Below are 25,104 nucleotides of genomic sequence, written 5' to 3' on the forward strand. Positions count from 1 at the left end.
AGAGGGCTGTAGCGGCAGTAGCAGAAGCAGCATCCAAGGGACTCCTGGAAGGGGAAGAGAGAGAGCGAGCGAGCGAGCGACTGACTCAGTCCTGCTGCAGAGAACTGACTCGAGGCGACGAAGGCAGACATGGAACATCAGCTGCTGTGCTGCGAGGTGGAGACCATCCGACGAGCCTACCTGGATGCCAGCCTCCTCAATGACAGGGTGCTGCAGACAATGCTGAAGGCGGAGGAGACCTGCTCGCCCTCCGTCTCCTACTTCAAGTGCGTGCAGAAAGAAATCTTGCCATATATGCGGAAAATAGTTGCCACTTGGATGCTGGAGGTTTGTATCTTTTCGGGAACTTTTCCTTGCAAGCTCCGGCACCGAAACGAATTAATCCGGGGAGCCGCTGCCCCGTCGCCTGCCCCCACTCCCTTTCCCCGGGGTCGCTTCCCCGGCGCGGCACACGTTGCATGCCCTCGTGGAACGAGGCGGCGGTGGCCGGCTCGGTGTCCCCGCTGCCGCAGCCGGTCCCGGCGCCGAGGGGCGGCGGACGAGCCCTCCCCCCCCACACACCCCGGTGCCCCCGGGAGTCGGGGGGTGCCCGGCAGCCTTTCCGGCCGTCGGGGATCGGCGGTGCCAGCGAGGGGAGCCGGGGCAGGGCCGGCTCGGGGCTGCCCTGGCCCGGCGGGGAGCGGCTCCGGCCCGGCCGCCGATCCCCGGCCGCGCGGGGCCGCCGCCAGCCCCTGCCAGCTCGTGTTTTCTGGGGATTTTATTTTAAATTAATATCCCTGTACACGTATGCAAGCGGCTGCCCGTGCCAGTATTATGCGCCATCTTTGTTCTTTTTATTTGCAAAGAAAAGTGTTTATTAATCGGGAGAAAAACGAAGAAAGTCCCGGGGAGCAGAGCCAAGGGTGTGTGTGTGGCGGGGGGGAGCGGGGGAAGGCGCCGGGGGAGGAAGGTCGGGGGCCGGGGGACCCCGCTGGGGCTGCGGGCAGGGGGACCGGCTGGAGGGGCTCCTGCGCTTCTGGGGGGAGTTGCAGGGTGAAAGTTCCTTTGTTCAACGCGAAGAGAGGCTGGAGCTGCGGTCACCCCTCAAAGGCACGCTTGTGCTGCGGCAGCGATCGGCAAGGTCGCCTGGGAAAAGCCAGTTTGAAAGGGCCTCGTCCCTGGCGGGACACGTCCGAGGGGGCTCCCAGAGGGAGCCCCAGGAGCTGGGCTACATTTTCATGCCTTTTCGGAAGCCCTGGGTGCCCGTGATGTATTTTTAATTAATTTTTGAAACCGCAGCGCCCTGCCTTGCTCTGGGGAAATGTCGCGCCGGGCTGTGCTGCAGGGCGAGAGAGGGAGGCGGTGGATTTCACTTCGGGGGATCCCCCTGTAGCCCCCCAGCAGGACCAGAGCCACGGGCCTCGGTAAAGGACCCCCGCTGCTGCATTTTCAGCCTTTTTTGAGAGCTCGAATTATTTTTTAAATATTTTTAAATATTTTTTGAAAAGATGACGTCTGGGGAAATGAGGCTGGACGCCACCTTTGTGTCTCGACCGGAGAGGGGAATCGGGAGCACAACGGCAAATTAGATGAAAAAATAAAAGCGAAATTAATAAATCCGGGGCCCAGCCCGGATCTGCACCCCGTTACCAACCACGGGGGTTAGCGTTTTCCCCCGATTTCCGTCTTCTTCCCTTTTTAAAAATTTGTTCTTAAGGGCTGGAAAACTGGGCGCAGACCTCTTCTTCGATAACCCCCCTCCCCTTTTGCCATGAATCACCTGCGGGTTTCTAACGCAACATTTCCCCCCACTTTGTCACTCGTGACTTTCATTTTCTTTGATGACGCTACTTTCCCCATATTTATGTATTTTTTTCCCAAATGCGTTTCCCCCTTGTCTCCTTCAACCTTGCCCTGCAAAGCCTGGTGGTGAGGGAGGAGGGAGGGCGAGAGCAGCGGGACAAGCCTGGCTTTCGCCTCAGTTAAATTATTCTTCAACGATCTCTCTCCTTCTTGCAGGTTTGCGAGGAGCAGAAGTGCGAAGAGGAAGTTTTCCCCTTGGCTATGAATTATTTGGACAGATTTTTGTCGTTCGAACCCCTCAAGAAAAGCCGATTGCAATTGCTCGGAGCTACCTGCATGTTTGTGGCTTCAAAAATGAAGGAAACTATTCCTCTCACCGCAGAAAAACTGTGCATTTATACAGATAACTCCATTAGACCCGACGAATTACTGGTAATTTCACGTTCGATCACTTCAGGAATTTAAAAAAAAAAAAAAATCGAAATAAATATTAAAATATAGATATACAGAGCTACAGGGAAAGGAAAAAAAAAAAAAAAACCAAAAAACAAAAACCAAACGGCGCGTTCGGAAGCTGGCGGCAGGCAGGGATGGGGCCGGGATGGGATCGGGAGCAGCACCGGGACCCCCCCGGCCCGCGGCGCTGGGCGGCCCGCGGGCTCCCCCTGCCGGGCCCGGCGGGCGCTGCCCCGGCCCGGTGCCGGCGCGGGGGGACCCGCGCACCCCGCCCCGGCAGCGGGACAGCGCTCTAATCACGCTCCCCCCACTTCTTCCTCTTCTCTCCTTCCCCCTTCCCGTCCCTCTTCTCTTTGCAGCAAATGGAGCTGCTGCTGGTGAATAAGCTGAAATGGAATCTGGCTGCAATGACCCCCCACGATTTCATTGAACATTTTCTTACTAAAATGCCTCTGGCAGAGGACACCAAGCAGATCATCCGTAAACATGCTCAGACTTTTGTGGCTCTGTGCGCTACAGGTATGAGCCCTGCACGTTGCGCAAAGCGCGTTGCTCCCCGACATGCGCCCACCCCCCGGCTTGTAAAGCTTCCCGTAGCTGTTGGTCTCAGGCGCGCTCGCAGAGCTGCGGGGAGGTAGTTTAAGCCCCGATTATTGCCCCTTGTTTGCAGAAGGTGGATTACTTTGCCAGAGGTAAGTTTTTCTTTTCAGAAGATATTTCGCTTCTGAGTCGGAGTTTTGTGTGGTTGTCAGGGAGGGAGAGCGACTGCCCCCCAGCCCTGCTCTCTGTAGCTCAGCGTGGCACGATTTCTTCACCTCCCCACACCGGATTTATGTGGGGGCTGCAAATGGCTTACTGTCCGTGCGGGGAATCCCTCCCCGTGTGGATTCATTCTTTAGGACAAGTGTTTAAAGGCGGAGGGAGATTTTCCCTGTCAATAGCACTGTGTGGGGGTTTTAAACCTTCCCTCTTCAAGTTGCGTCTTCTCCCCCCTCCTCGGTGGCTGGTGGATTGGAGGAGGGCCACGTGGCACAGAGGCTTTTCCTGGCACAGGATCGAGCCGCTGCCATCTGCACCCTCGTGACCACGTGCTGTGCTGGAGCCATGAGCAGGGCTGGCCTCCAAAGACACCAAAAAGCCATGGTGTCCACTCTCCAAAACCTCGGTGGGACATGCCAGTGGCCCGTTAGTGCTGTGTAGCTTGTTTTCCAGATGTTGGATTTGGTATGAAAAGGTTGAAGGAAGATGGCAGGCACTCAGAAGGAACACAAATGAACAAAAATAAAAATAAACAAAAAACCAAAAAAAGACACCCAGAAACAAAAAAAAACAGTTTTATTTCACAGAACTGGTCCTGCTCCAAGGCCTAAAGATAGAACGACCAAGCCATAAAAGAGAAGTTTATAAACACTGGCATTGCTCTTCATCTTGGGCCTAACATCAGCGTGAAGGGCAGCTCATAGGTGAGGTTGCCTGGAGTAATGCTCAGTGCTGGAAGTGCCACAACCTTCAAACCGCTGGCAGCAATATTTTGGGAAAATCCAGTGTGTCCCTCTGTGCCAGGTTCTACCAGATATGAGGCTGCTGTGACTCTGGAGGTGTGATTTGGAGCTAAAAAGAATGGCCACCTGGTCTCCCCTTTGGATGTAGGGATGTTTAACCTGGGTTGTTGTGTTGGCAATGACAGGGATGAAAGCAAGAGTAGTTCAAAGGTTGGAGACTTGCTAAGAGTCCAGTACTTTGATCTACTGTCGGTGTTATGTTTCTTTTAGGAAGCACATCCAGAGCCTTTATTTAACACTGCTACACACCACAGCTGGAGAATGGATCAGTAAATGAGAACCATGTTCTGGGAATTTCACTGAGCTTTTAAAAAAAAGAGTGCTGAGCTCACCAGAGTTGGGGCCCTCTTCAGCTCCCTATTGGAGTTGGGAATACTGCCTGGGGAAGGAGCACTCAGGAAGGCTACCACTAGGCTCTGTGTTTTTATTGTTATTTTTGGATGTCAGGGGTTCCTCTACCTTCTGCTTTCCTCATGACTTCTTTGTTGGCTAGTGAAGATCACATGTGGCTTAAGCAGCATCTGGACTTTGCTTTGCTGTTGCTGGGTTGTGCTGCATATCCCCATTGACAAAATGAACCTAGATGGACTGCAAATGCCTTGTGCTGCCTGGATGCTGTGGGGCCTGATCCAAAGTCCACTGGAAACACTGACAGCTCGCTTAAGTGGCCTCAGGGGCAAGTGCAGTCTCTCCTTTGCCTGTGCCCTCTTCTGTAAAGGAGGTTCTCCTAAGAAGAGACTGCAAAATAATGCTTGCTTAGAAAACAAACCCTTGGCCAGTTGGCTTACCAAGGTGAAGCCTGTGGAAGTATTTGTAGATGAGTGTTTATGTGTTTGCTCCAGAAAAAGAAGGTTCTGCTGCAAGGTGAAGTTGAGGGGAATTCCTCCTAGGCTCCCTCTCCAGTTGTCTGGCTAGTAGAAGTACAAGTGGGTTTGTTTGATTTGGTTTGGTTTTGAAAAATCCATTTTCACCAAAGCATGCCTTTGTGCTGTGGTAGGTTTGGGAGAAAAAGCAAAAAAAGAAAAAACAGAAAAAAGAGAAAAGAAAAAAAAATTACCAGGGTTTGTTTGAAGTTAACACATAATTGAGCTTAATGAATGGGACTTTGGCATGGCAGAGCAAGGCAGAGAGAGCTCAAAAGGAAGCAGGCCTCTTTTGGCCCAAGTTAAGACTGGTGTTGAGGGAGAACTGCATGCAGCTCTATACAAGCACAACAATGAATAGCAACAAATATTGGACCTTCAGCATTTCATTATGTTCCTCTGGTTATCAAAACATACCAGGCTCCTTTTTATTTTATTATTTTTATTTTTATTATTATTATTATTGCTGTTATTATTGTTGCTGCTTTGGTCCTCTCCAAAGGAGAAAGAAAGATCCCCCTTTGAAATGAGTCTGTTACAACTGTCCCATTCTCTGGCCTTTATAAAATTGGAAGTCTCAAGGTATGTGACCAGTTGGAACCTGTTGCATCTTGCAGCAAGTGATTTATGTTCACAGTTTTGATTTGCCTCAATGAAAAGATTTTCATTCATAGCCCCGAGCTCTCCAGACGGATGGAATTGCTGCTCCATTTAAAAAGGAAAAGGGGTGACTCGCCTTGTTAGGAATTTTTTTTAAAGCGCTGCAGCGCCTATATGCCTGCTTTGTCCTCCCTTCAGGGTGGCTGGCATTCTTCTCTCTCCTCCCCCTCCTCTCTCTCTCCCTCTCTCTCTTTTTAACAACGCTGAAGTTGTTTATTCTTTTTGGATGAAGTCTCAGATAGGCTACTGGGGATGTGTGCTTCAATTGATGGGGCCCCCTACCCCATTGTGGCTGTGTCAGGTCTAATTCATCTCACCGAAGCCCCCTTGTTCCTGAGCGCTCAATAGCGCAAGATGAGGCGATGGAGGCTGACAATGATGCCACACTCTTCACTTGGGGGCATCCAATTACAGGCGAGAGGGGCCCCCTGATTAATATGCTGAAATTAGTGGCCTCTGCCACAAATAATTCCTTGTTGAGTTGCAACAAAAAGGCAGTCCATGCTGCTTGTCTGGAGTGGTTATGGGGACAGACACAAACTGGTCATTTAAACTTCATTATCACTTTTCCACCTTGGAAAGAATGAGGGTGTGACTATGAATTCATGTTCTTGTTTACTGTTCCATTTAAAAGAAGAACGCAAATATTAATCCCAAACGTGGTCCTGTCAGGACAGGCTCATTAAAGTGACACATTTTGGTCATGTCCCGTTTGTAGCGCTCCGTAAACAGTGTTGGGAAGGCACTGCCACCCTACTGCTCTAAGCAACCCCATCCTGGTGGGATCCCTGCTGGGAATCCCCCATTTCCAAAATCCACCTGCAGCTGTGTGTCAGTATTTCAGTTAGGAAAAGGGGGCAAAGCAAATTTATTTTGAAGTGTTTATTTTAACATAAACGAGATGACTTTCACTCGAACTTGCCTTTTCGCTGGCAGTGCATCATCAAAGCTTGGCCAGAATTTTGTGTATCAGTTTAATTTTGGAGGTCCGTAGGATGCTGGGCCAAGTGCCCCTTTGGGTATTGATCAGGGCCACAGTGGAGTGTCAGAGGTGTCTGAATGAACAGATTCAGAGCCAGGACTTCCATGGAGTCCTGAAGGCTTTAGTTCTACTGGTAAAACATTTACACAGAAGTTATTTTATCATAATAAAGGAGATGCATGATTTAATACTTAAACAGTTCCACTGAGCCCTCTAAGCTGTCCATTCCTTTGATTTCATTCAGGGGTTTGACAGATGGTTTATATTTCTCCAACACAGAGGAAGTTGTATTCTGATAAAAGCTGAAGGAATGTATCTCAGGTTCTGGTGTACATTGTGGTATTTCCCTTTCTCCCTCACAAAATTGGACCTTGACTTGTGCCACTTGCTTCCTTTGTTCCTCATTCTCCTTCAAGGTGTTCACTGCCACAGATCAAATGCATTCCTGCTCAGTAGAAAAGAGTCTTATCATTAAAATGTAGACTATTATTATTTAAAAAAAAAAAAAAAACAAACCTAGAAAAACTCAAAGCGAACCAAACAAACCCAAAGGAAAAACATGCTAAATGGCAGAGATAGCCCCTTAAGGGATCCTGGGAGTGGCTGTGTGGAGAGACCTACAGCAATGCAGTCTGGAAGGGGGCCCAGCCTCTTGTCAGCATGGTGTCACATCAGAATGTAACTGATTGTCCGCCAATTCTTGGGACCCCCGTCACTTAGTTATGCCACATTTACATTAAATCCCTGTTGCCAGGACGGATGGCAGCCACTGACAAGAGACTAGGTTGAGACAAAGCATTTTTAAGATGAAACCTTAATTTAAATATGGATTATCTGCCTCCTGACAGGGTTAAGCAGTCTCTCTTTTCTTTCTTTTTGTTGATGTTGTTGTTCATTAAAGCAATATTCCTTTGAGTGTCAGAGCAAAGGTTTCTGCTTTAAAGGGGGCCAGGACTTGTTGTTAGAGTGCACCTTGGATCTGACCATGCAAAACACTGCAGGATGTGAACAGGTTTTCTCAGATGTGCAGTGCTATTGACCCCCCCCGGCATTATTCACAGGAGCAAAGTATTTTAACACTGGAAAAATGGGGGCTCTGCTTATGATAAAAGTACCTCCAAGTGATGAATGGGCTCCCAGGCTCAGTGCTAGGAAGGGCCACTTTCTGCAGAGCAGTTTCTCATGTGGATAAGTGTTTTCACGTTTGGACCTATAAGAGTTTTAGAGCAGGAGGCACATTTCTGCTCACCATTTCCCCTGCTTTTTTGGATGCAATAGTTGTCAGCTGAAAGCCATGCTGGTACAAAGAGTTTATGTGTATGGACAGGCTTCTCCTAAAGCAATCATTTCAGTCTTTTTTTTTTTCTTCTTTTTTTTTTCTTTTTTTTTTCTCTCCTTTCTTCATACAGATATTAAATTTATTTCAAACCCACCCTCCATGATCGCAGCTGGCAGCGTGGTAGCAGCTGTGCAAGGCCTGCATCTGGGGAACACTAACACTTTCCTCTCCTATCAATGCCTCACACATTTCCTATCACAAGTTATCAAATGTGATCCGGTAAGTGACTCTTTCTCTTGGTTGATCTCCTGCATTAAGGATTTTTAAGAATGAATGCCTGCTTACTGCACGGGAGCTAATCTGACAGTAAATCTTGGGAAAGGTCAAGCCTCAGAGTGGGGGTTCTCAATGTGTTCTCTCGTGCCCAGCCGGCTTGTTTTGGCTGTTGTGATGCCCACTGATAATCTGTGATGCCTGGTTGGGAATGGCACATCCAGCTCTGGTGTTTGAGACAGGAGGAAAGCCCTGCCTTGACTTAGGATGTCGCAGAGGCCATGTTTGGCTGGGGGTAATTAAACCAGGAGTAAAACAAAACTTGGGGAATAAGACCAGGAAGCAGTTGCTGAGAACTTGTGGTATCTCTGACCTTATCTTTGACCATTCTTGAAGCTTTTTATTGTGCCAAGTGGTGTGAAAAAGCTCTTCTTAAAAGAGTTCTAATGATCTAATTTGGTTTATTACATGCTAGACCTTCACAGTAGCTGGTATTGAATTCCTTTTTGGAACAAATACTTGTCCCACGACTTTCTGACAAGGTAGATGGTCCTCACAGGACCCTTCATTTTGCCCTGCAGCTTCCAGGAGATGCACATCAGTAACTAGTGAGCAATAAACCTTTAATGAGTGAATGGGCCAGGAAGGGAGCCTACAAGGAAGACCTAAAGTCAATGATCCATGTCATAATGGTGTGTGAAGTTGGGGCAGAGTTGAGCTTTGTTTTGTAACAATGTGGAAGACCAATAAATAGATGCTTTAAAAAGGTTCTTGTGAGGTCTCCAAGCGCTAGACAATGAGTCAAATAAAGACAACTCTGTGGTTAGGGGCAGAATCTTGGAGATGCTATTAAATTATTTTACATGTTAATAATTTAAATGAATAGAAAATTCTTACAGTCCAGCCACTGCAAAACTAGGTTGTGTAATTGGGCTTTGTTGATGGGATTGAGTGATTTCATTGCAATTAATTATTCTCAAAAGAGTATTTTACTTTTGATAGACTGTGTGAAAAAATTGATGAAAAATGCAGTATCTCAGGTTATTATTCTATGTTATCACCTGAACAGTGCCTCAGTATTGAGCACGTTCTTTTTGCCACTTTTATCACTGCAGGAAATGTTAAATGCTCTAAGGACCTGAAATGCTGAATTCTCTAAGAAAAGCTGAACTAATGGGCTGCTCAGTTTGGTATGCACGTGTGATGCTTTTAGTCAGTTTGTGAGCAATGCAGATAATTCCAGTGTGTGTGGTTGGCCACTGTCCAGGGTGAGATGTTTGAAGCAGGTACTGAGGGAAAATGCTTGCTATCTGTCCAGGCAGCATCTTGATTCAAGCAAGATGATTTAACAATTCCTGATACTGGGCACTGAAGTGGATTCTCTCACATCGTGCAAAACAACGGCCTGTTCTTATGTGACTTGATTTAGTTGATGACAGAGCTCTTGAAAAAGAAAACAAAGTTGCTTTAGCAAGAAAAGAGGATTTTTTTATTATTTTGTTCTGATTGTCCTGAGTCATTGCAAGGCCACAATCTGTTTGACCTGGGCTTGGTTAACAGCTTGAAAAGGGAGTAATTCTCCTCCAGCTTCCAGTGCTAAATATATTCATGTGTTAGGTAGAAATAAGGATTTGGTATGGATTGCTACAAAAAATTAGCATCACAGAGTTCTGTGTGTGCACAGCTATACTGTTGAGTTTGGAGTGGAATAAGGGAGTAGCAACTTCCACTGCAGTTGTTCTGGGAGATGACTCTGCTTGGTTTCATACAGAACATGATTCCCCTGCAGGGAGACTTTCCCAAAACACCTGTCTGTGTAATCCATGGTATCAAATGCCATTCCAGCTTTCCCATTCCACTAGGATTTGTATGATCTATGCTATGCTCCAGTGATGTCAGGGAATAGGTTTTGTATTGGATAGTCTCGGAATGTTAAGAGCAGGGCTGGTATTCCCCCTGATGATCCGTTAGCTGGAGCACAGATCTGTTGGATTTCAGGTTACATAATTACACTTTTTTACCTTTAGTCTCAAAAAAAGCTGAATCTAAAATAAAATTAATATCACCTGATTGGAATTCCTTTATGGTTCATGTTTATATATTGGTAGGAGTCCAATTTCCCATTTTGCCTTTGATCAGGGGTAATTAGAAGTCAGATAATCACAATTAGAAGTCTTGGGCTGTCTTCCATCCTTCTACTTTTGACCCCATCATCCAAACAGATGGAATTTTACCTGACATTCATTTCCAAGCCAGAAATTTGCTGAACTAGATTAGATTGGGTCTCCATGCTGTCTGTTAGTGCATTGGAATTCGCCTCCTGCCTGCCCCTTCTCAGAGGCACCTTCAAACATGTGCTTGCTATCCAGAACAGGTCAGGCAGGAACAAAGGACTTCCAAGCAGTTCCTTTTTTGTTGTTGTTTGTTTCCTTTCCTATGTGACCCTGGAGTCTGATCATGTCCACTGTGTCTTAAAGATATTTGACCACTTCAGTTAAACTAGCAAGTCCTTTTTATTTCTTTTTTTTTTCTTTTTTTCTTTTTCACTGAGGAGCTTAATTAATCCAGGAAGGGTTTATGACCTTGAACAAACTGTGGGCATTGAAAATTTGGGTAGTGAAGCAGAAAAGTTGTTGGGAGAAGCTATCAGAGTAATGCACAAGTTTTGTATTTGCTTTTCAGTGTTGGTAAATACTGAGAATGAAAACAGCTTTGGTGAGGTTTGTTCACAGTGAATTTTATGTTTTGCATTGGTTTTTGCTAGCTCTAGTGTATTCCTACAGGCATACTATTTATCTAATAGCCATATGAATAAGATATGGGCAAAATACCTTAAAGAATAAAAAAACCTTTTCATTCAACTGTAGCTTAAGACAGTCTGTTCATAATATATTGTAAAGATTGTTTAAAAAAATAAACATTTACAGCATGCTGCACTCTGAGAATTTTAAATGAAAAAAAAATTTGTGGGAAAAAAGTGCCTTTAAATTACATAGTCTTATGTAATTATTCATAACTGGACTCCAGAGGGAGCAGAATAGATATTTATAGAAATTCTTTTTAATAGTTTTACTTTTCAGAGCTCAAACATGCTGTATGCAAATGGTCAGGACAAAAAAAAAAAAAAAAAGTCCACGAAGTTCCCATCAAAACTCACCATAAAACCTACTCCCACCTAAAAAAACCCCAAAAAACCAAACCTAAACTAAAAACCCCCAGAACAAAACCCAGGAGGATTCATTTTGCTCTGTAAAATTAAAATGCTTTCAGTTTGGACCACTGAACTTGCTAGAAAAGAATTATCCCCAGAAGTGGCTTTGTAAAGCCAGGAACACCTAAAGTTGTGCTGGTGTGGATTTAATGTGTCTGAGGTCCAAGGGGGAGCCTTACAGTCAGGATTGATCTGTCATATCTGGAGGAGGGCTGGGTGCAGGGACTTCATAGAGACCTTATTGTGAAGGCCACAGGTATGCAGGAGCCAAAGGCATGATGACTTTAGGATATGAGGCGTTTCTTTTTGTCATTTAAAATGCTGTGTGTCTCTGTCAAGAGGAAATATTACACTAGGGTTTAAACCAGGAAAGGTCATAGGTTATGTGTTTTCAGTGAGCTGTGCTGATGGTCTGATCTGCTTAGAGGTAGGATTAACCTCCCTCTCTCTCAGAAAGGACTTGAAGAGAATTGTTTGCTTGGGTTTCTAATCTTACTTTACCCCAAATGTCATGTGCCCTTATTGGTGGCAGAGGAGATTCTTGTGGTAGTGTAATCAGTGAAAAGCTGGTAGATCACACAAGAAGCCTCTGAATGAAGGCAGAATTGAAACTGGGAAATAAAGAAAACAGCAGGCAGGTCACCCTCTCAGGAAAACAACATTCATTCTCAGTCATGCACATCCTAACACTTTTGACGGCAATTTATCATGGAAGACTGGGTTCACCGCAAGGGCTAACACATGTCATAGGTTAAATCAGAAAAGGCAATGCTGAAAGGAAACTTCAAAGTCCTTCATACACAGAGTTAAAGATGTTGGGGGGAAAAGCTTGCCGTGTTTGTTATAAAGATAAGGGTAAACAGCACACTGGATGAGTTTTGGCAAAATGCTGTGGGATTGTTTGGCCTGTTTAGGGCACCATTTCTGTGCCACTGCAGTGGGTGTACAGGCCTCCACCGCCTGCAGGAGGTTGTGCAGGCTGAGCTTCTCCAATTCTGCTTGCTGGGAATCTGATATCTCTCCTCATGGTATGTCATAATGCCTGGGGGAGGTTGCTTTTCCCCACCACAGACAGGACCTTCCTTAGTTCTTCATGGTTTTTTAATTTCCAGCGAGGCCTGTGCATCCTCCTGAGCCCTCAGGATAAATGTGTGCACACCCAGCTTGGAGAAAACACTTTGGAAGTGAGAGGAAAAGGTCTCACCCTGACTGAGGTTTCCAGGTGGATGTGGTAGCACACAGGAAGCTCGGATGGGCTCAGTAGTGCATGGTTAGGGAGGCACTTTGTGGTGTTTCTGAGAGACCTCTCCCTTTTGGGGTCCAACAGTCCAGTCCACTTCTGGAGATGGTTTCAGGGTTAGGAATTTATCAGCTGCCCACAGCTGGACACTGCAGCAGTTGGCAGGCAGCTTTGGCCATGGGCAGCTCAATATGGCATTTCTGTCGTTGGAATTTAGCCTTGGGAAGAAAGTCAGTGTTGGTGAGCATTGCTTCTAGCAGACTCCACTGCTAAAGGGTTCCTGGGGTAAAAGTAGAAAGTTGTGAGCAGTGGGCTTGCAGAGAACTGTAAACTGCACAGGCAGAGAAGCAGCAGTGCCAGGTAGAGTCTGCAAAAAACCAGGCTTGCTCAGCCAGTCCTTTCACTGTCGGGTGCTTCTGCTCTTCCCACCCTCCTTTCCAGCCTGCTGCTCTCCCAGATAACCCAGTAACATTTCTCTTGCTTTGTCAAGAAACTGGTATTTTAGCCTGTGATCTTTCTGAAGGAATCTTGGGTCTCTCTCACTCTCTCCCCTTCCATTGCACCTCCTGCAGGATTGTTTACGAGCCTGCCAAGAACAGATTGAGTCCCTCCTGGAGTCCAGTCTACGCCAGGCACAGCAGCACAACGTATCTTCAGAAACAAAGACTGTAGAGGACGAAGCAGACCTCTCTTGCACACCTACCGATGTGCGAGACGTGAACATTTAAAGAGGACTTCTTCCTAAATGGATTTGCTTGGCAAGAAAAGCAGACAAAGAAAGGGCATCTGAGAAGGAATCGGCATCAGGATCTCCCCCCAGAAACCCTTTTCTCCAGGACATTTTTATACCAGAAGGGAAAAAACAATCTTGTTATATTTTTTTCTTGCTCTGTCTCCCTTCCATCTGTGACTTCAAACAAACAAATAAACAAAAAATACCCCAAAAACTGTCTTAAAAAAAGAAAAAAAAATAGTATTTGCATTACCCCCAGGGGTTTGTGCTACAAAAATAGAGGATTTTATACAATAATAATCAACTAGTTTTTTATATTAAAGTGTTCTTGTCTGTATGTTGTAAAAATAGGCATTAACACACGAAATGTCTCCAGGGGAGGTATTAGGTTTGATTTCTTACATATAAAACAAACCAACCAACCATTTTTAAAGTAGAAGAGGGTTTTTTTTTTTAGATAGTAAATGAAATATTCTTTTTCTTTAAAAAGCATAGCTTTAACGCAGTTCTAGGCTTTTCTGTATCTTGCTTGCTTATGCATTTAGTCACTTTATAATTCATCTGTAAATGTTTATTTTATTTCCTTAGGTTTTTTTTTTTATCCTCTTCACCTTATAAATGGTTAACGTAACCCATAAGTTAGTGTATGTTAGTATGCAGCATTATTATGTGTTAATCTTTTTTTTTTTTTTTGTGCCTGTGGATTGCCTGTGCATTGAGGCATTTGTAGGGTTCCAGCTTAGCATGGTTGGGAAAGGCCAATGTACTACTCATACAGGACCCTATTATAAAGAGAAACCGAAACAGTGACATAATATATTATATTTTTGTAATCTTCTTATTTTTGTAGTTACCTGTGTAAAAATGCTGTTCTGACTCCACAGATACTCAGCCTAATTATGGTCAGGTTCAATCCACAGTTCAGTCTTTTTTTTTCTTTTTTTTTTTCTGTTTTTGTTTTGTTTTGTTTGTAATATTCTAAAACCATTCCATTCAAAGCACTTTCAGTCCATTAGATATAGGAAATACATTCTCTTATTGTGTGGGAATTTTTTTTTGTTTGTTTTTTTTTTTTAATGGAATGGTTTGGAAATATATAAAGTGCTTGTTGGCAAACTTGGAATTGCAAAGCAAGTGCATTTAACTATGGTGTTAGAGGAGAGGTGATTCTTTTTTTCTGAAGGTTGTGTTCCAGTGAGAGAAAATTGCATTCACAAATTGCCAGAATATCTTTCTTTCCTTTTCTATAGAAAAGTTTGAAGTTTAGAATCCTTTGGTGCCAACTCATCTTTATAAATTAGGGGCCTTAAAGGTTCACATATAGGACACATAGTTTTAAGGATTATCGCTAGATGTTTTTACAATTGAAGGTTTTTAAACACTAAAATATATAATTTATAGTTAAGGCTAAAAAGAATATTTATTGCAGAGGATGTTTGTAAGGCCAGTATGATTTGTAAATTAATGCAATCGCCCCTTTTGAAAAAGAAAATCTTTCTACCCTTGATGTTGCAGTTTTAACCCAGCTTATTAAAGCAAAAAAAGGACATGCTTCAAAGAACAAACCCAAAACCAGGCAGTCTATTTGGCCCCTTCCTATACATTTTCAAAAGCAGTCTAACCATGAAAAAACACCATAGTTAATAGGTATGAAAATTGGAGTACTTGAAAGAAGTTTTTATTCCAGTATATGCCCCATTTGTTTTTTTTTTTTAATTTAGCTACAAATAGAAAATTTGCACATCTTGGCTATGTATCTTTTTATTATTATTTTAGAAAGTAGCTGAAGGGATGTGGACATAGCTGTTGAAGTTGATGCTCGAGGAGAATGTGATGGTGAAATGTATGTGAGAAAACTGCCGCTAAGGTGTTGATTGTAAAAAAGAAAAAAAAAACAACAACAAAAAAAAAGAACAAAAAAAGGAAAAAAGATAAAAATTCAAAAGATAAAAAAAAGAAAAAGACAAAAGAAAAGGAGTGGATGCTCCGTTTTTATTGAGCTGCTATGGATAAATTCCCAGCATGGTTTGAAAAAAAATTAACATTGCTTTTCTGTATCTTTGTCATTGTGTTTTGCTGCTATTTTGTGGATCAGTTTTTTTTTTTTTTTTGTTATACAATGTCATATACTGCCATGTAATAGGTTTTAATTTTCTCATAGAAAATTATATTATTGACATCGGTTTTTTTTGTAGATTTTTTATGTGATCAATTTTTACTTAATGTGATTACTGCTCTATTCCAAAAAAGGTTCCTGTTTCACAATACCTCATACTTCAGTTACCCATGTCTAGACCAGGTTTTGATGTTCTTACAGTGCCTCATAGTTCTACTGCAAACGGAAATGCATCGGACGTTGCTCTGAATGGGTCTCTGCATTAATTTAAAAACCAGCAGACATTTCAGAAGATCAATTAATGTCAAGGGTTGGTTGTTTTTTGGTGGTTTTCTTTTTTTTTTTTTTTTTTTTGTTATGCATTTTATAAAGCTGGATTCTTCGTCTGATCTGGGGTTTATTATCATAGTAGTTTTAAGTTGTGTTATTAGCCACATTGATATATGAAAGGTGCATTATAATATCTCTTGTGTGCCACCTGATGTGGTTCTCCCTCAGCTGGGACACATCACTTGGTATGATAGGTTATCTTCTGGAACTCTAAGTATTTTGTGTGTTTAATCTGTTATGATATACTAGGGTTTCTTGTTTGTTTGTTTTTTTTTTAATTACAGCATAATGCTAATTTAAAAAAGCCTGTAAATCTCATAAATAAGCCAGCTAACGGAGTTGTATGCTGAAGAATAATCTAGCTGTTGCCTGTATGCTGCTAAACCAAAACAGAATTAGAACTCATTTTGAGGCAAATGCAGTTAAGATCCTACATAGTGCATAAATAAGCATTGCAATGCTACTAGCAGTCGCAGGACCCAGGAGGACTGGATACATTCTGTCCAAATTTCAGGAACATTTCTTACTGCTTACCTCATAAAACACTTCTGTTCGTGGCATCTCTGTGTCTCTGAACCAAACATGATTATTGAGTTTAGTGCTTGTTGGTTTTATTAGGTGTTACACTGAGTGGTAGTGTGTACTGCAAATTTTTTAAAAATATTGTATGTACTGAAAAAGGCCAAATCCAGATAAGTGGGTTCACGTGCCAACAGAGATGCTTTATTTGTCACATTATTATAACAATCTGTAGTAAGCAAAAGCAATTCAGATTTGTACATTTTTATATTGTACTTATTGGCATAACTGGTCTGAAATGCACATTTTCACCAACAGACCTGTAACAGACAAGTTTCCAGCAAAAAAATCTAAAGTCTAGAAATAAAATTGGTAAAACCCAACTGCTGTCATCTTTTAATTTACATTTTTTCAGTTGCCTTGAAAATGCTGGATGGTTGTAACTCCCTGGTGCTGGGAGTAAAGCACGTGACATTTTCTAGGTTTGACACATTTTAGAAGCTGAAAACCTTTTGTTATTTTAGGAAACTGTGGGTGTTTCAAGCCATGGGTAGGTAACTGCCTGCTTGTCACACCAACGTGTCTTTTTAAAGAAGCAAAACATTTTTTTTTCCCTGCATGAAGACTTTATTTTTTCACATTAAAGGAAATTAGTCATAGTAAAATGCCCTTTGGTGGTTCCTGTGAATAAAGGGTAAAACAAAGTAGGTGTTGGATGGTGCAGAATGCTTGCTGGTGGAAGGTTTTGTGTCCCAGAAGACCTTTACAGAACACAGTTGGTTTTAAAAACCAGTTGGTTAAGCTGCCTTCTCTGTGGCTTCCCCTCAGACAGCTTTTACAGCTAAGAGAATACAGAATAAACCTGAAAAACATTAAAGCCTACTAAAAGTATGTAAGAAAAGAACTGGACCTAGAACAGGAATTAGCTATTATTACAAAATAAAATGAGAAAAAAATTATAACCTCTGTTCCAATACACAGTCCAAAATATCTCTGAAAATAGGGGTTGCACATTATCAATTATTAATATTATTTTCAGAGCTGAACAAAGTAGAAATAGCTTATTTTCAGTGGAGATGGTCAAGCTTATAACCTATGTATTTGATTATTTATCCTGTGAAATTATTTCTGCCTTAAAAAAAAAAAAAACAACTATGTAAAAGGCCAAGTGCTTTTCCTCCCTGTCACAAATTAGAAATTTGGTATCTGCCTTCTGAGTTTCCCATTGACTAAACTTTACGTTACAACTGATTCTGTGCAGCGAGTGCAGCACAGGAAATGAGAAATGAAACTGCAGAGCTAACTTCTAATGTGTTAATCGTTGTCTAGTGCAGAATAAGCTCCTTTCAGGGCAGTTACCACTAGATGGGAAACCACCTGCATCAGAAGAATCCCAGATGAGCTTGTGTGAGCTTGGTGGTTTCCCAGTCATTTCAGCCAGAAACCTGAAGCTTGTGTGACCAGCTGCAAAATCCCAGATCAGGTGGGTGAAGTAAAACCAGTATAAATGGGGTCTGGTTTGTTCCTTTTGAAATGGGCAGTTTCTCTGTACAGTGAGTTACACTGGGAGGTGTAAAGCACTCAAAGATGACCTGAACTAAACTCACTGGGACCTCAAAAACACATCAAGCCAAGGCATAAATTGGTCTGGGCTAAAAATGATTCATTTTTCCCAGCATAAAAAACCCCAAAACCCCAGAAAGAACAAATAGCTTTCTTTTGTATGGCTGATGGCTCATCCCTCTGATCTGAAGTGTTTGAAAACCAAGTGAAGACACACTTAGGGGATCTTGACTTCTGACAAAAATCTTGTGCTGATAAAAAGTGATTCAGTGAGAAATGTAAACCTGTGCTTGGTTGAACATGCTACGTCGGTTTTGCCATTACCATCTCTTTTATAAATGCTACTAAACTTAGTGTTGTGACTTAAGTAGGTTTAAGCCCACATAGTCAGCTCTATTATTTACATTTTCGTTCTCCTGAACATCATCTTTAAATGCAGAGTTCTAAACTTGAATGCTGGGTGAACTAGGCCAGTATTACTCACATTGCAAAGGGCAGAAAGACAAGAATGTAACAAGAAAAACAATTTACTATAGGCTGTAAAAAATACGCACGTTCAGCTAGACTATGCTGTAGCTTATTAAAGGGAAAACTACTGTATTTTTTTGTATCAAACTGAGACATGTATGAAGAAAAACCTCTATCAGACCTCCCAAAAACTTCCCCAGTTCCATTGCTGAATTCAGGCCATTTGAGTATCTTGAACCTTTTATGAAAACTTAAATTCAAATGCTCTTTATTTAAAAATAAACAAGAACTAGCAAATTAAAAAAATCATAATTCACTTGCATTCAAGCACAGCTGGCATTTTAAGTGATAGAAAACTCCAAAAGATAGAGAAGAAAGAGAAGGTTGGAGCTGTTGTTTTTAAAAGAGTCACAGGAATGACCCATGCACATGGACTCTGAGACTCCTACAGTGGGACAATGGCAATAAAGCTATAAATTATGGCATTTTAATGAATTTTAATAAATTCCTGTTGGCATCTTTTTATGAGAAATGTATCTCTTCAGACAAACAAGGTATTTTTATGATCCCACAAATATAATTGCTCATAGTAATTGCATTGGCATGGCCAGCAGAGATTCCCATGTGTCTTCTGACTGAACCCCACACTGTATTCCAATCAAGTGATGAGGAAGGGATTACAAATTAGTCAATGGGACTGCACTGATAATGGGACATTGCCAGACTTCTTATTTTTTTCTTTATGGCCAAGCAGGACCAAATGTAGGAGGAAGGCAAAAGTTACCCATTTGCTTTTTGATTGTCATAAACATTTAAGAGTGAAACCAGAAATAGTTTCTTATTGATCCTATAGCACCTGCAGAGCCCTACCTAGATCTGTTTTCCTTTCTGCCTGTGTGAAGACCAGGTATTAAAAGGTCTCATACTGCAGGGAATTCACAGGTATGGATCTCTACCAGCACCAGGAACACTGAGCCAAAGGAGGAATTGTGGCATGCAGGGGCCAAGCTCCAAGGCAGGACCTGACACATGAATTGGCCAGAGAAGGAATCTTCCTCTGGATCCATGTGGGGAACGGAGGTCTAGAGCTCTGAGTTGTGCTTGTAGTGTGTGCATCACAGAATGGAAATTGCTATCCACTCATCCTTTCCTGCTGAGAAAATAAATTTTAGATTCTACGTTGGAGACTGGTTTTGTTTCATCCTTCCCACCTGGCTTAATGGCATCCCTGTAACATGGCTTAAATTCCCTCACAAGCCATATTCCACAGATGCCTGGTCTCCTGTGACAGTCACCACATCTGTGGCTGTTTGTGGCTGGGATGTGATTTGTAGCATTAGCAGCAGTCTCCAAGGGGCTGGGCCGAGAGGGGAGATCCTCACCCAAGGCCCACGAAAGCACCAGTAGGGCACTGTGACAACACCCCTCAACCAGCCCAAGGCAGTGACCTGGTGTCCTGAGCCACCCTCTGATGCCAAACTGTCTGCAACGGGCAACTGAGCTTTTTTATGTTTCATTTCTCCCCTTTATTAGATTGTATCACTCCAGATTGCTCACAGGGTATTATTTTTGAACAGCTTTCTTTCCTTCCTGAACACTCACAGACCAAAGTTCTTTACATTTGGCTATTTTAAATATGAAGAGCAAAGCTTCAGCCAATATATGCTGTTAAATTTCCAGAAGACATCGTAAATTATATACTCATAAGTAAACATTATTTCTTCTAAGTGTAATACATTTATTTTGTAGGTTTGACTTAGTATTTCTGTAGCCATTTCAGCCACTCACTCTGACCATTTAATTCCTTTTAGAAAACATGTCCACTAGCCAGATATTTTCTAGGTTTCTCTTTCCAGGGAGACCCTTGGATTGCAAAGGATCAGAAGAGTTCTTCCCTTATGGATATGACTTTCCAATGTCAGTGAAAGAAGTTTCATCTGCCTTCACTTCTGCATGACAGTGCTCAACAGTGTTGCAGAGTCAGACAATGCAAAGCCTCGTGTTTGTGGAAGATCGTTTCTCTCCTTCCTTCCTTTGGTGGTTTCCAACCACCAAAATTCAGCCCTCCTGTGTTCTTAAATCCCTCTGTAAACCTGCTCAACATGTCTTCAGGAGTCTCTTTCCTCCATGTTTCTGCTGAAGGAGTATTTCATGCAAATCACAAGGCAAGGCTCCTTGAAAAAGTATCTCCATGCTTGCTAACACCATTTTTTTCTTTCTCATTAGTTTGAGGAATAATGATGCTACTGCAATTTTCTGAAACTTGTCCTCCTCCTAATGCATAAGAGAACTTAAAAAAGGCTGGGACATAAAACTATAATAAACCAGGTTCTCAAAATGTGGTTCTAACAATGTACTTATGGTGAAGCAGGTTAATGCAGTCCCAAACTGTGCTCCAGTCATTCTCTACCCTACTCAGGTGTTCTGGCTTTGACACATCAAATGATGCCATAATCCATGTGGGTTTAGGCTTCCAGTCTACTCGACTACCTGCCCCACAACCAAGGTCTCCTCAGGAAGGAAATACACTGCAGATACAACTCCTAGCTCTGTTAAGAAATGACATTCTGTTCTGTCTGTTCTTAGTCTCAGAGTAATTTGCTTTTTAACTTTCAGAAACTGTCAAGTGCTTATTAACAATAACTTCTGTGTATGTGTGTGTTTTTAACAGAGGTAAATGGGTTCTCAAAAATTCAATATCTGCACATACATTGCAAAAAAAAAAAAAAAAAAAAAAGGCAGGCCAGTTTAGAGAACAATGTAGGCATGTGTTTTTAAACTACTGTTCGTGCAGTCTGGTCAGGGCTGTGTGACACAGTATACAGTGTTTTGTCATCCAAGGAATGTCTTTGATCAAGAGTTTATGCAAGAAGAAAAAAAAAAGCCATGAAACCCTAATCCGTTCCCACAGTCCAGTAAACGTGAGCTGGACAAACAGTGGACAATAGCAGCAAAGCTTGCTGATGGAACAATAGCTGCAACTAAAAAAATTAAAGGGTTGCTGACTCACAGTTCCTACTATCAAGGAAGATTCCACATAGTGTTGATTATTCCCCAGAATCCTGAAGATGCTGGAAGTTAAAAAGTGTTGAGATAAAGCAGCAAAATAGGGAGTTAAAATCAGAAATGGAAGACAGTGACAAATGCTGAGTTGATTCTGCTTGATGCACAGTCAGGATGCAGGGACTGAATAATCAACCTCCTTTCTGCTGAACATTTTGCTAAAATAAAACGCCATCATTTTATTAAGGAACAAGTATCAGTAAAATTTTATCAGACAGGAGGCCACTATTTCAGATGTCATCCTAACAAATTCTGCACTAGAATTGTGTAGCTTTCTAATTTTTCCAAGACAAAAATTTTATGTAATTTCTTATTCAGAAATCTCCCCAAAACCAGACACAGAATGCTGCACTAGCGCTCAATTAGTTATGGTTATAGAATAGGATAAAATAATTTAAAACGCTGTGCAGCAAACTGCTTTGGAATCAAGTGAAACAATGTATTAGGTTTTTTCACTTTTCATATATTCCATGGGTTTAGGAAATCTCTCATGTTTCATCTCACCAAGATGAGCTTAGTGACCATGTCTACTTCCACCCAGTAGTGCAGTATTTGATAAGTAGTACTACAGAATTCTAGCATGAAAAATGCTGAAAAAAATTAATTACCACACTTATGGAATAAACACTCCAGTGATTAAGGTGGGAGCATTCCCAGTGTAATGTCAAAGAGATATTCAGGTTAGCTACAAATGAACTGACTGTGCAAGCTTACAAAATAGCACACAGAGCTTTTATTATTATTTTTATTATCACCCCAGGCTAGGCTGGTCCTGCAGGTCCAAACCTTGGGACACACTGAAGTGCTTCAGCAGTGCTTTGCTCCATTTGGCCTTTACACATCATTCCCAGACACCACAACATGCAACTGGGAACCTGCTGAACTCCTCTCACACCTCCCAAATCCCCTTTTTCCCTGGTGATACAACCACTTCTGTGGGAATGTGTACTGTCACAACTTTATCCATTAAAAAAACAACTCTGGCAGACTGTAAAATGAGAATCTTCATGGTTACTTGCCAAACTATGAAAGCTGAAGTTTTAGGCTGCAATTAGACCAGAAGCCATGGCTGTAAGAAGTTGCAAAGGGCACTATTCAACAGGCACCAAGAATAGAAAGAATTAGAAAACATTACCAGAAATATTAAGTTCTTGCTCTAAAGCAAGAACTTTATTCCAATGCAGGAAGTTGTACTTCCAGCCAAAAGTGTAAATAAGCATTCATAAATACAGGGCAGGCTCAAACTCTCTCTTGCATATCTTCAAAAACCAAAACCTATATAAATGCTGAAACTAATTTATTGGAAAATTAAAACTTCAATTTTAATCTCATGTGGAAATTATCACAACCTTGCTTCAGAAAAACAGATCAGGGTTCAAATGAGCCAGAGTACCTCTACAGGGTTAGTTTTGAAGCAAACAATTGCACACCCAGATTCTTTTTCTTTTTTCTGACTTATTTCACCCATTTCTGTCAATAATAGATGTTCACTCAACGCTGGAATTGATCACCTTTAGTAAGCTGACAAGAAATGGAAAGGAAGTTGCATAATGAAGGTAGAACAAGAATTGTGCTTGGGAACTTTACCAAATGGCACTCAAAGTTTACCTCTCTGCTGATGCCTCAAAATTCACTATTTCTTGTACTCATCACACATTGCAGAAAGGAAAATTACAACTCTTCTGGATTGCCATGACTTCAGCAGCCTAGCAGTAATGAGCTGTGTATCCATCTTTTGCTAAAATTCCATATTTGACAGACTCAGATGATAGATGATCACGAAGAGACAAAACAAGCTAGGATGCAGTCCAGGCAAGTGAGAAATTGGTGAGTGAAATGTTTCAAACATTCCTCCCTAACTACTGAGCTATACGTAGGGATGGTGAATGAATAAGGAGTTATATTCTTAAGTCTTACTTCTGCAAAATTTCGAACTTCTTGGACAATCAGCACCAAGCCACAATCTCAATGTCCTGTTTTATTAATAACCAGTATCATAATGTACAAGGTTGTGTCTTTTTCTATATCTTTGTGACCCTAAGACAAAGACAAATGAATATTTTTGATGTAACCTGGGCTATAAATCAGGCATAGCCAAAACCACAGCTGTAAATCAGGTACAAAAACACCTCTACAGAATGCTGGGAATGTTTCACTGCCACAGCACTGAGCGTGACACAAACCCCCACAAAATCACTGCAGAAAACAAAACAAAAAAAATGGTACTGAAGAAAGCATACAACTGCACATACAACAGAATTTTGAACTGTACCTCATTTAATAAACCAAATCAGGCCCACACAAGGTGTGAAACAGCAGATATTCAGAAAAATACAGACTCATGGAAGAAGACACACATTTGTGTGTTTGCACAAATGAAACTTAATTAAAGACCTAATTAAAAAATTAAAAACCTAACAGATACGCCTAAACTTGGTATATCCCAGCTGGAAATCCTGGTTGATACAATACTTATAGTTCAGTATATACACATGTATTTATAAAATAATTTACTACAATATTATTTTTTAAAAATAGAACTAAACAATACAATAAAATTAGCCACCAAACCAATTTTCCAAATACCAGTCACCACCTGACTGCTAAAGACCCTTTCTCTCCTGAGCTGAACAAAAACAATTGTTTGGTACCATCTCTGGAGCAGCACCTTGGCTTGTCACTCACATATCACACACCTCTATTAAACAAATGCTCCACCTGGAGCTCTCACAACCCTGCTCTTGCTTTTACAGAGATTTTTGCAAATGAGGAAACAAGTAAAAATTAATTCCTACCTCAGTGTTACTTCATTGCAAAGAAATTCTCTACATAATTAGAATTCTCAAAAGTGTGTACGTTCTGTACTGTCTATTTTAACCTACAGAAATATTTGTGAGCTTCTGCAATCACATACATCCACTAGATGGCTCTGACACTGCCTGTGTGTATCAAAATTCATGTGTAAGACAGTTAAACAAACCAAAAATCTCAGATCTGTCTTCATGAGGCTGAACTGTGCCATGCAGGCAGAGCCACACACACACAGGGAACAGCTGATGAAAGGAACTCTGGAATTCCTTACTGGTGTGCAAAGACATCCAGCAGCCCAAGCCAAAGCCAGTTCCAGGTATTCCTCTCAGTTAACACAGCTCAATGCATGCAGCTGCAGCATCCTTTGATTTGGAATGAGACTGGAGTGGTCACTTTTCAAGGCTGGCACATAAAAACCTGGTCTGTGTAAGAGGTACTAACAAATACTGTCAATGAGAATCACAGCTCTTCTGGCAGTCATGTTTATCTGACCCACCATTTAAACTGGTAACTTGTAGGGAGGAGTTAATTTTGTGGAGTTTGCTCCCTTCCTCCCATCATTCTGCAAAACTATTGGAAAATCCAGGTGCAAATTCCATATTCTGAGCAGCCATCTTCATCCTTCTCTGCATTCTGACCTCCTCTGTCATTCCATCTTCTCCCCACAAAAATGCTTCCTGCTGCAAAATCTGCAGGGAATTGATTTTATTTTCCTTCACCCACAGCAGGTACACATGGTGCAAACTGAATGATCTGCATACACAGATTTTTAAGTAACAGACATCCTTTAAACAAGGAAACTGTGCAAATGCTTGTTTTCCTTTTGAGGAATTATCAGTAAAAGACTAGCAAAGAATTAAAACAAATATTTCTATTTAACAGATTTACACACTAATGTGTGTAATATCCTAAATAAAACTTGAAGATAACAAATGTTAAATAATATTGCAAGTCCAGTGACTTTTCACTTCCCCTTTAACATCTCTTCAGTACTTTGATTTTTTTAAAATATAAAAGTAGGTAAGACACTTTTCCAGTTCTGCTCTTTTAATGGTTTTTTGCTTTGGTCATCCTCGTTTATCTTCGTCTGTTGCATTCAAAATGTTAGTGAAGATCTCTCATTATCAATTCTAAAATCTGACTGAATATTTAGCATTGAACAAACCTAAAAAACAAATACACAGAAGTGTTTC

General features: G+C 41.8%; 2 protein-coding genes across 3 annotated transcripts in view; one reads left to right on the forward strand and one right to left on the reverse strand.

Moving 5' to 3' along the window:
* CCND1 (cyclin D1) lies at nt 1-16,389 on the forward strand. The gene is made up of 5 exons (XM_021528543.4): nt 1-327; nt 1,999-2,214; nt 2,598-2,757; nt 7,715-7,863; nt 12,881-16,389. Exons 1-5 carry the CDS (start codon nt 130-132, stop codon nt 13,034-13,036), a joined length of 879 nt encoding a protein of 292 aa, XP_021384218.1. The 5' UTR covers nt 1-129; the 3' UTR covers nt 13,037-16,389.
* The window catches only part of LTO1 (LTO1 maturation factor of ABCE1), a 12,180-nt gene continuing 3,260 nt past the window's right edge, over nt 16,185-25,104 (reverse strand). The window contains exon 5 of one of the 2 annotated variants that reach the window (XM_021528544.4): nt 16,185-24,600. In XM_021528544.4, the coding sequence (XP_021384219.2) occupies nt 24,469-24,600 (132 nt within the window). In that variant the 3' untranslated portion in view covers nt 16,185-24,468. Of the gene's footprint in view, nt 25,077-25,104 lie in introns of both variants that reach the window. The other variant, XM_021528545.4, reaches the window with a different exon arrangement.

Source organism: Lonchura striata, chromosome 5 (assembly GCF_050655825.1).
Source record: "Lonchura striata isolate lonStrDom1 chromosome 5, ASM5065582v1, whole genome shotgun sequence".
Lineage (NCBI taxonomy): Eukaryota > Metazoa > Chordata > Aves > Passeriformes > Estrildidae > Lonchura > Lonchura striata.

Bases quoted from the DNA above. Each gene is read 5' to 3' on its own strand.
- CCND1 (XM_021528543.4), top strand. From the start codon at position 130: ATGGAACATCAGCTGCTGTGCTGCGAGGTGGAGACCATCCGACGAGCC. The intron at 2,215-2,597 runs GTAATTTCACGT...TTCTCTTTGCAG, and splicing joins TTAGACCCGACGAATTACTG to CAAATGGAGCTGCTGCTGGT. The intron at 7,864-12,880 runs GTAAGTGACTCT...CACCTCCTGCAG, and splicing joins AAGTTATCAAATGTGATCCG to GATTGTTTACGAGCCTGCCA.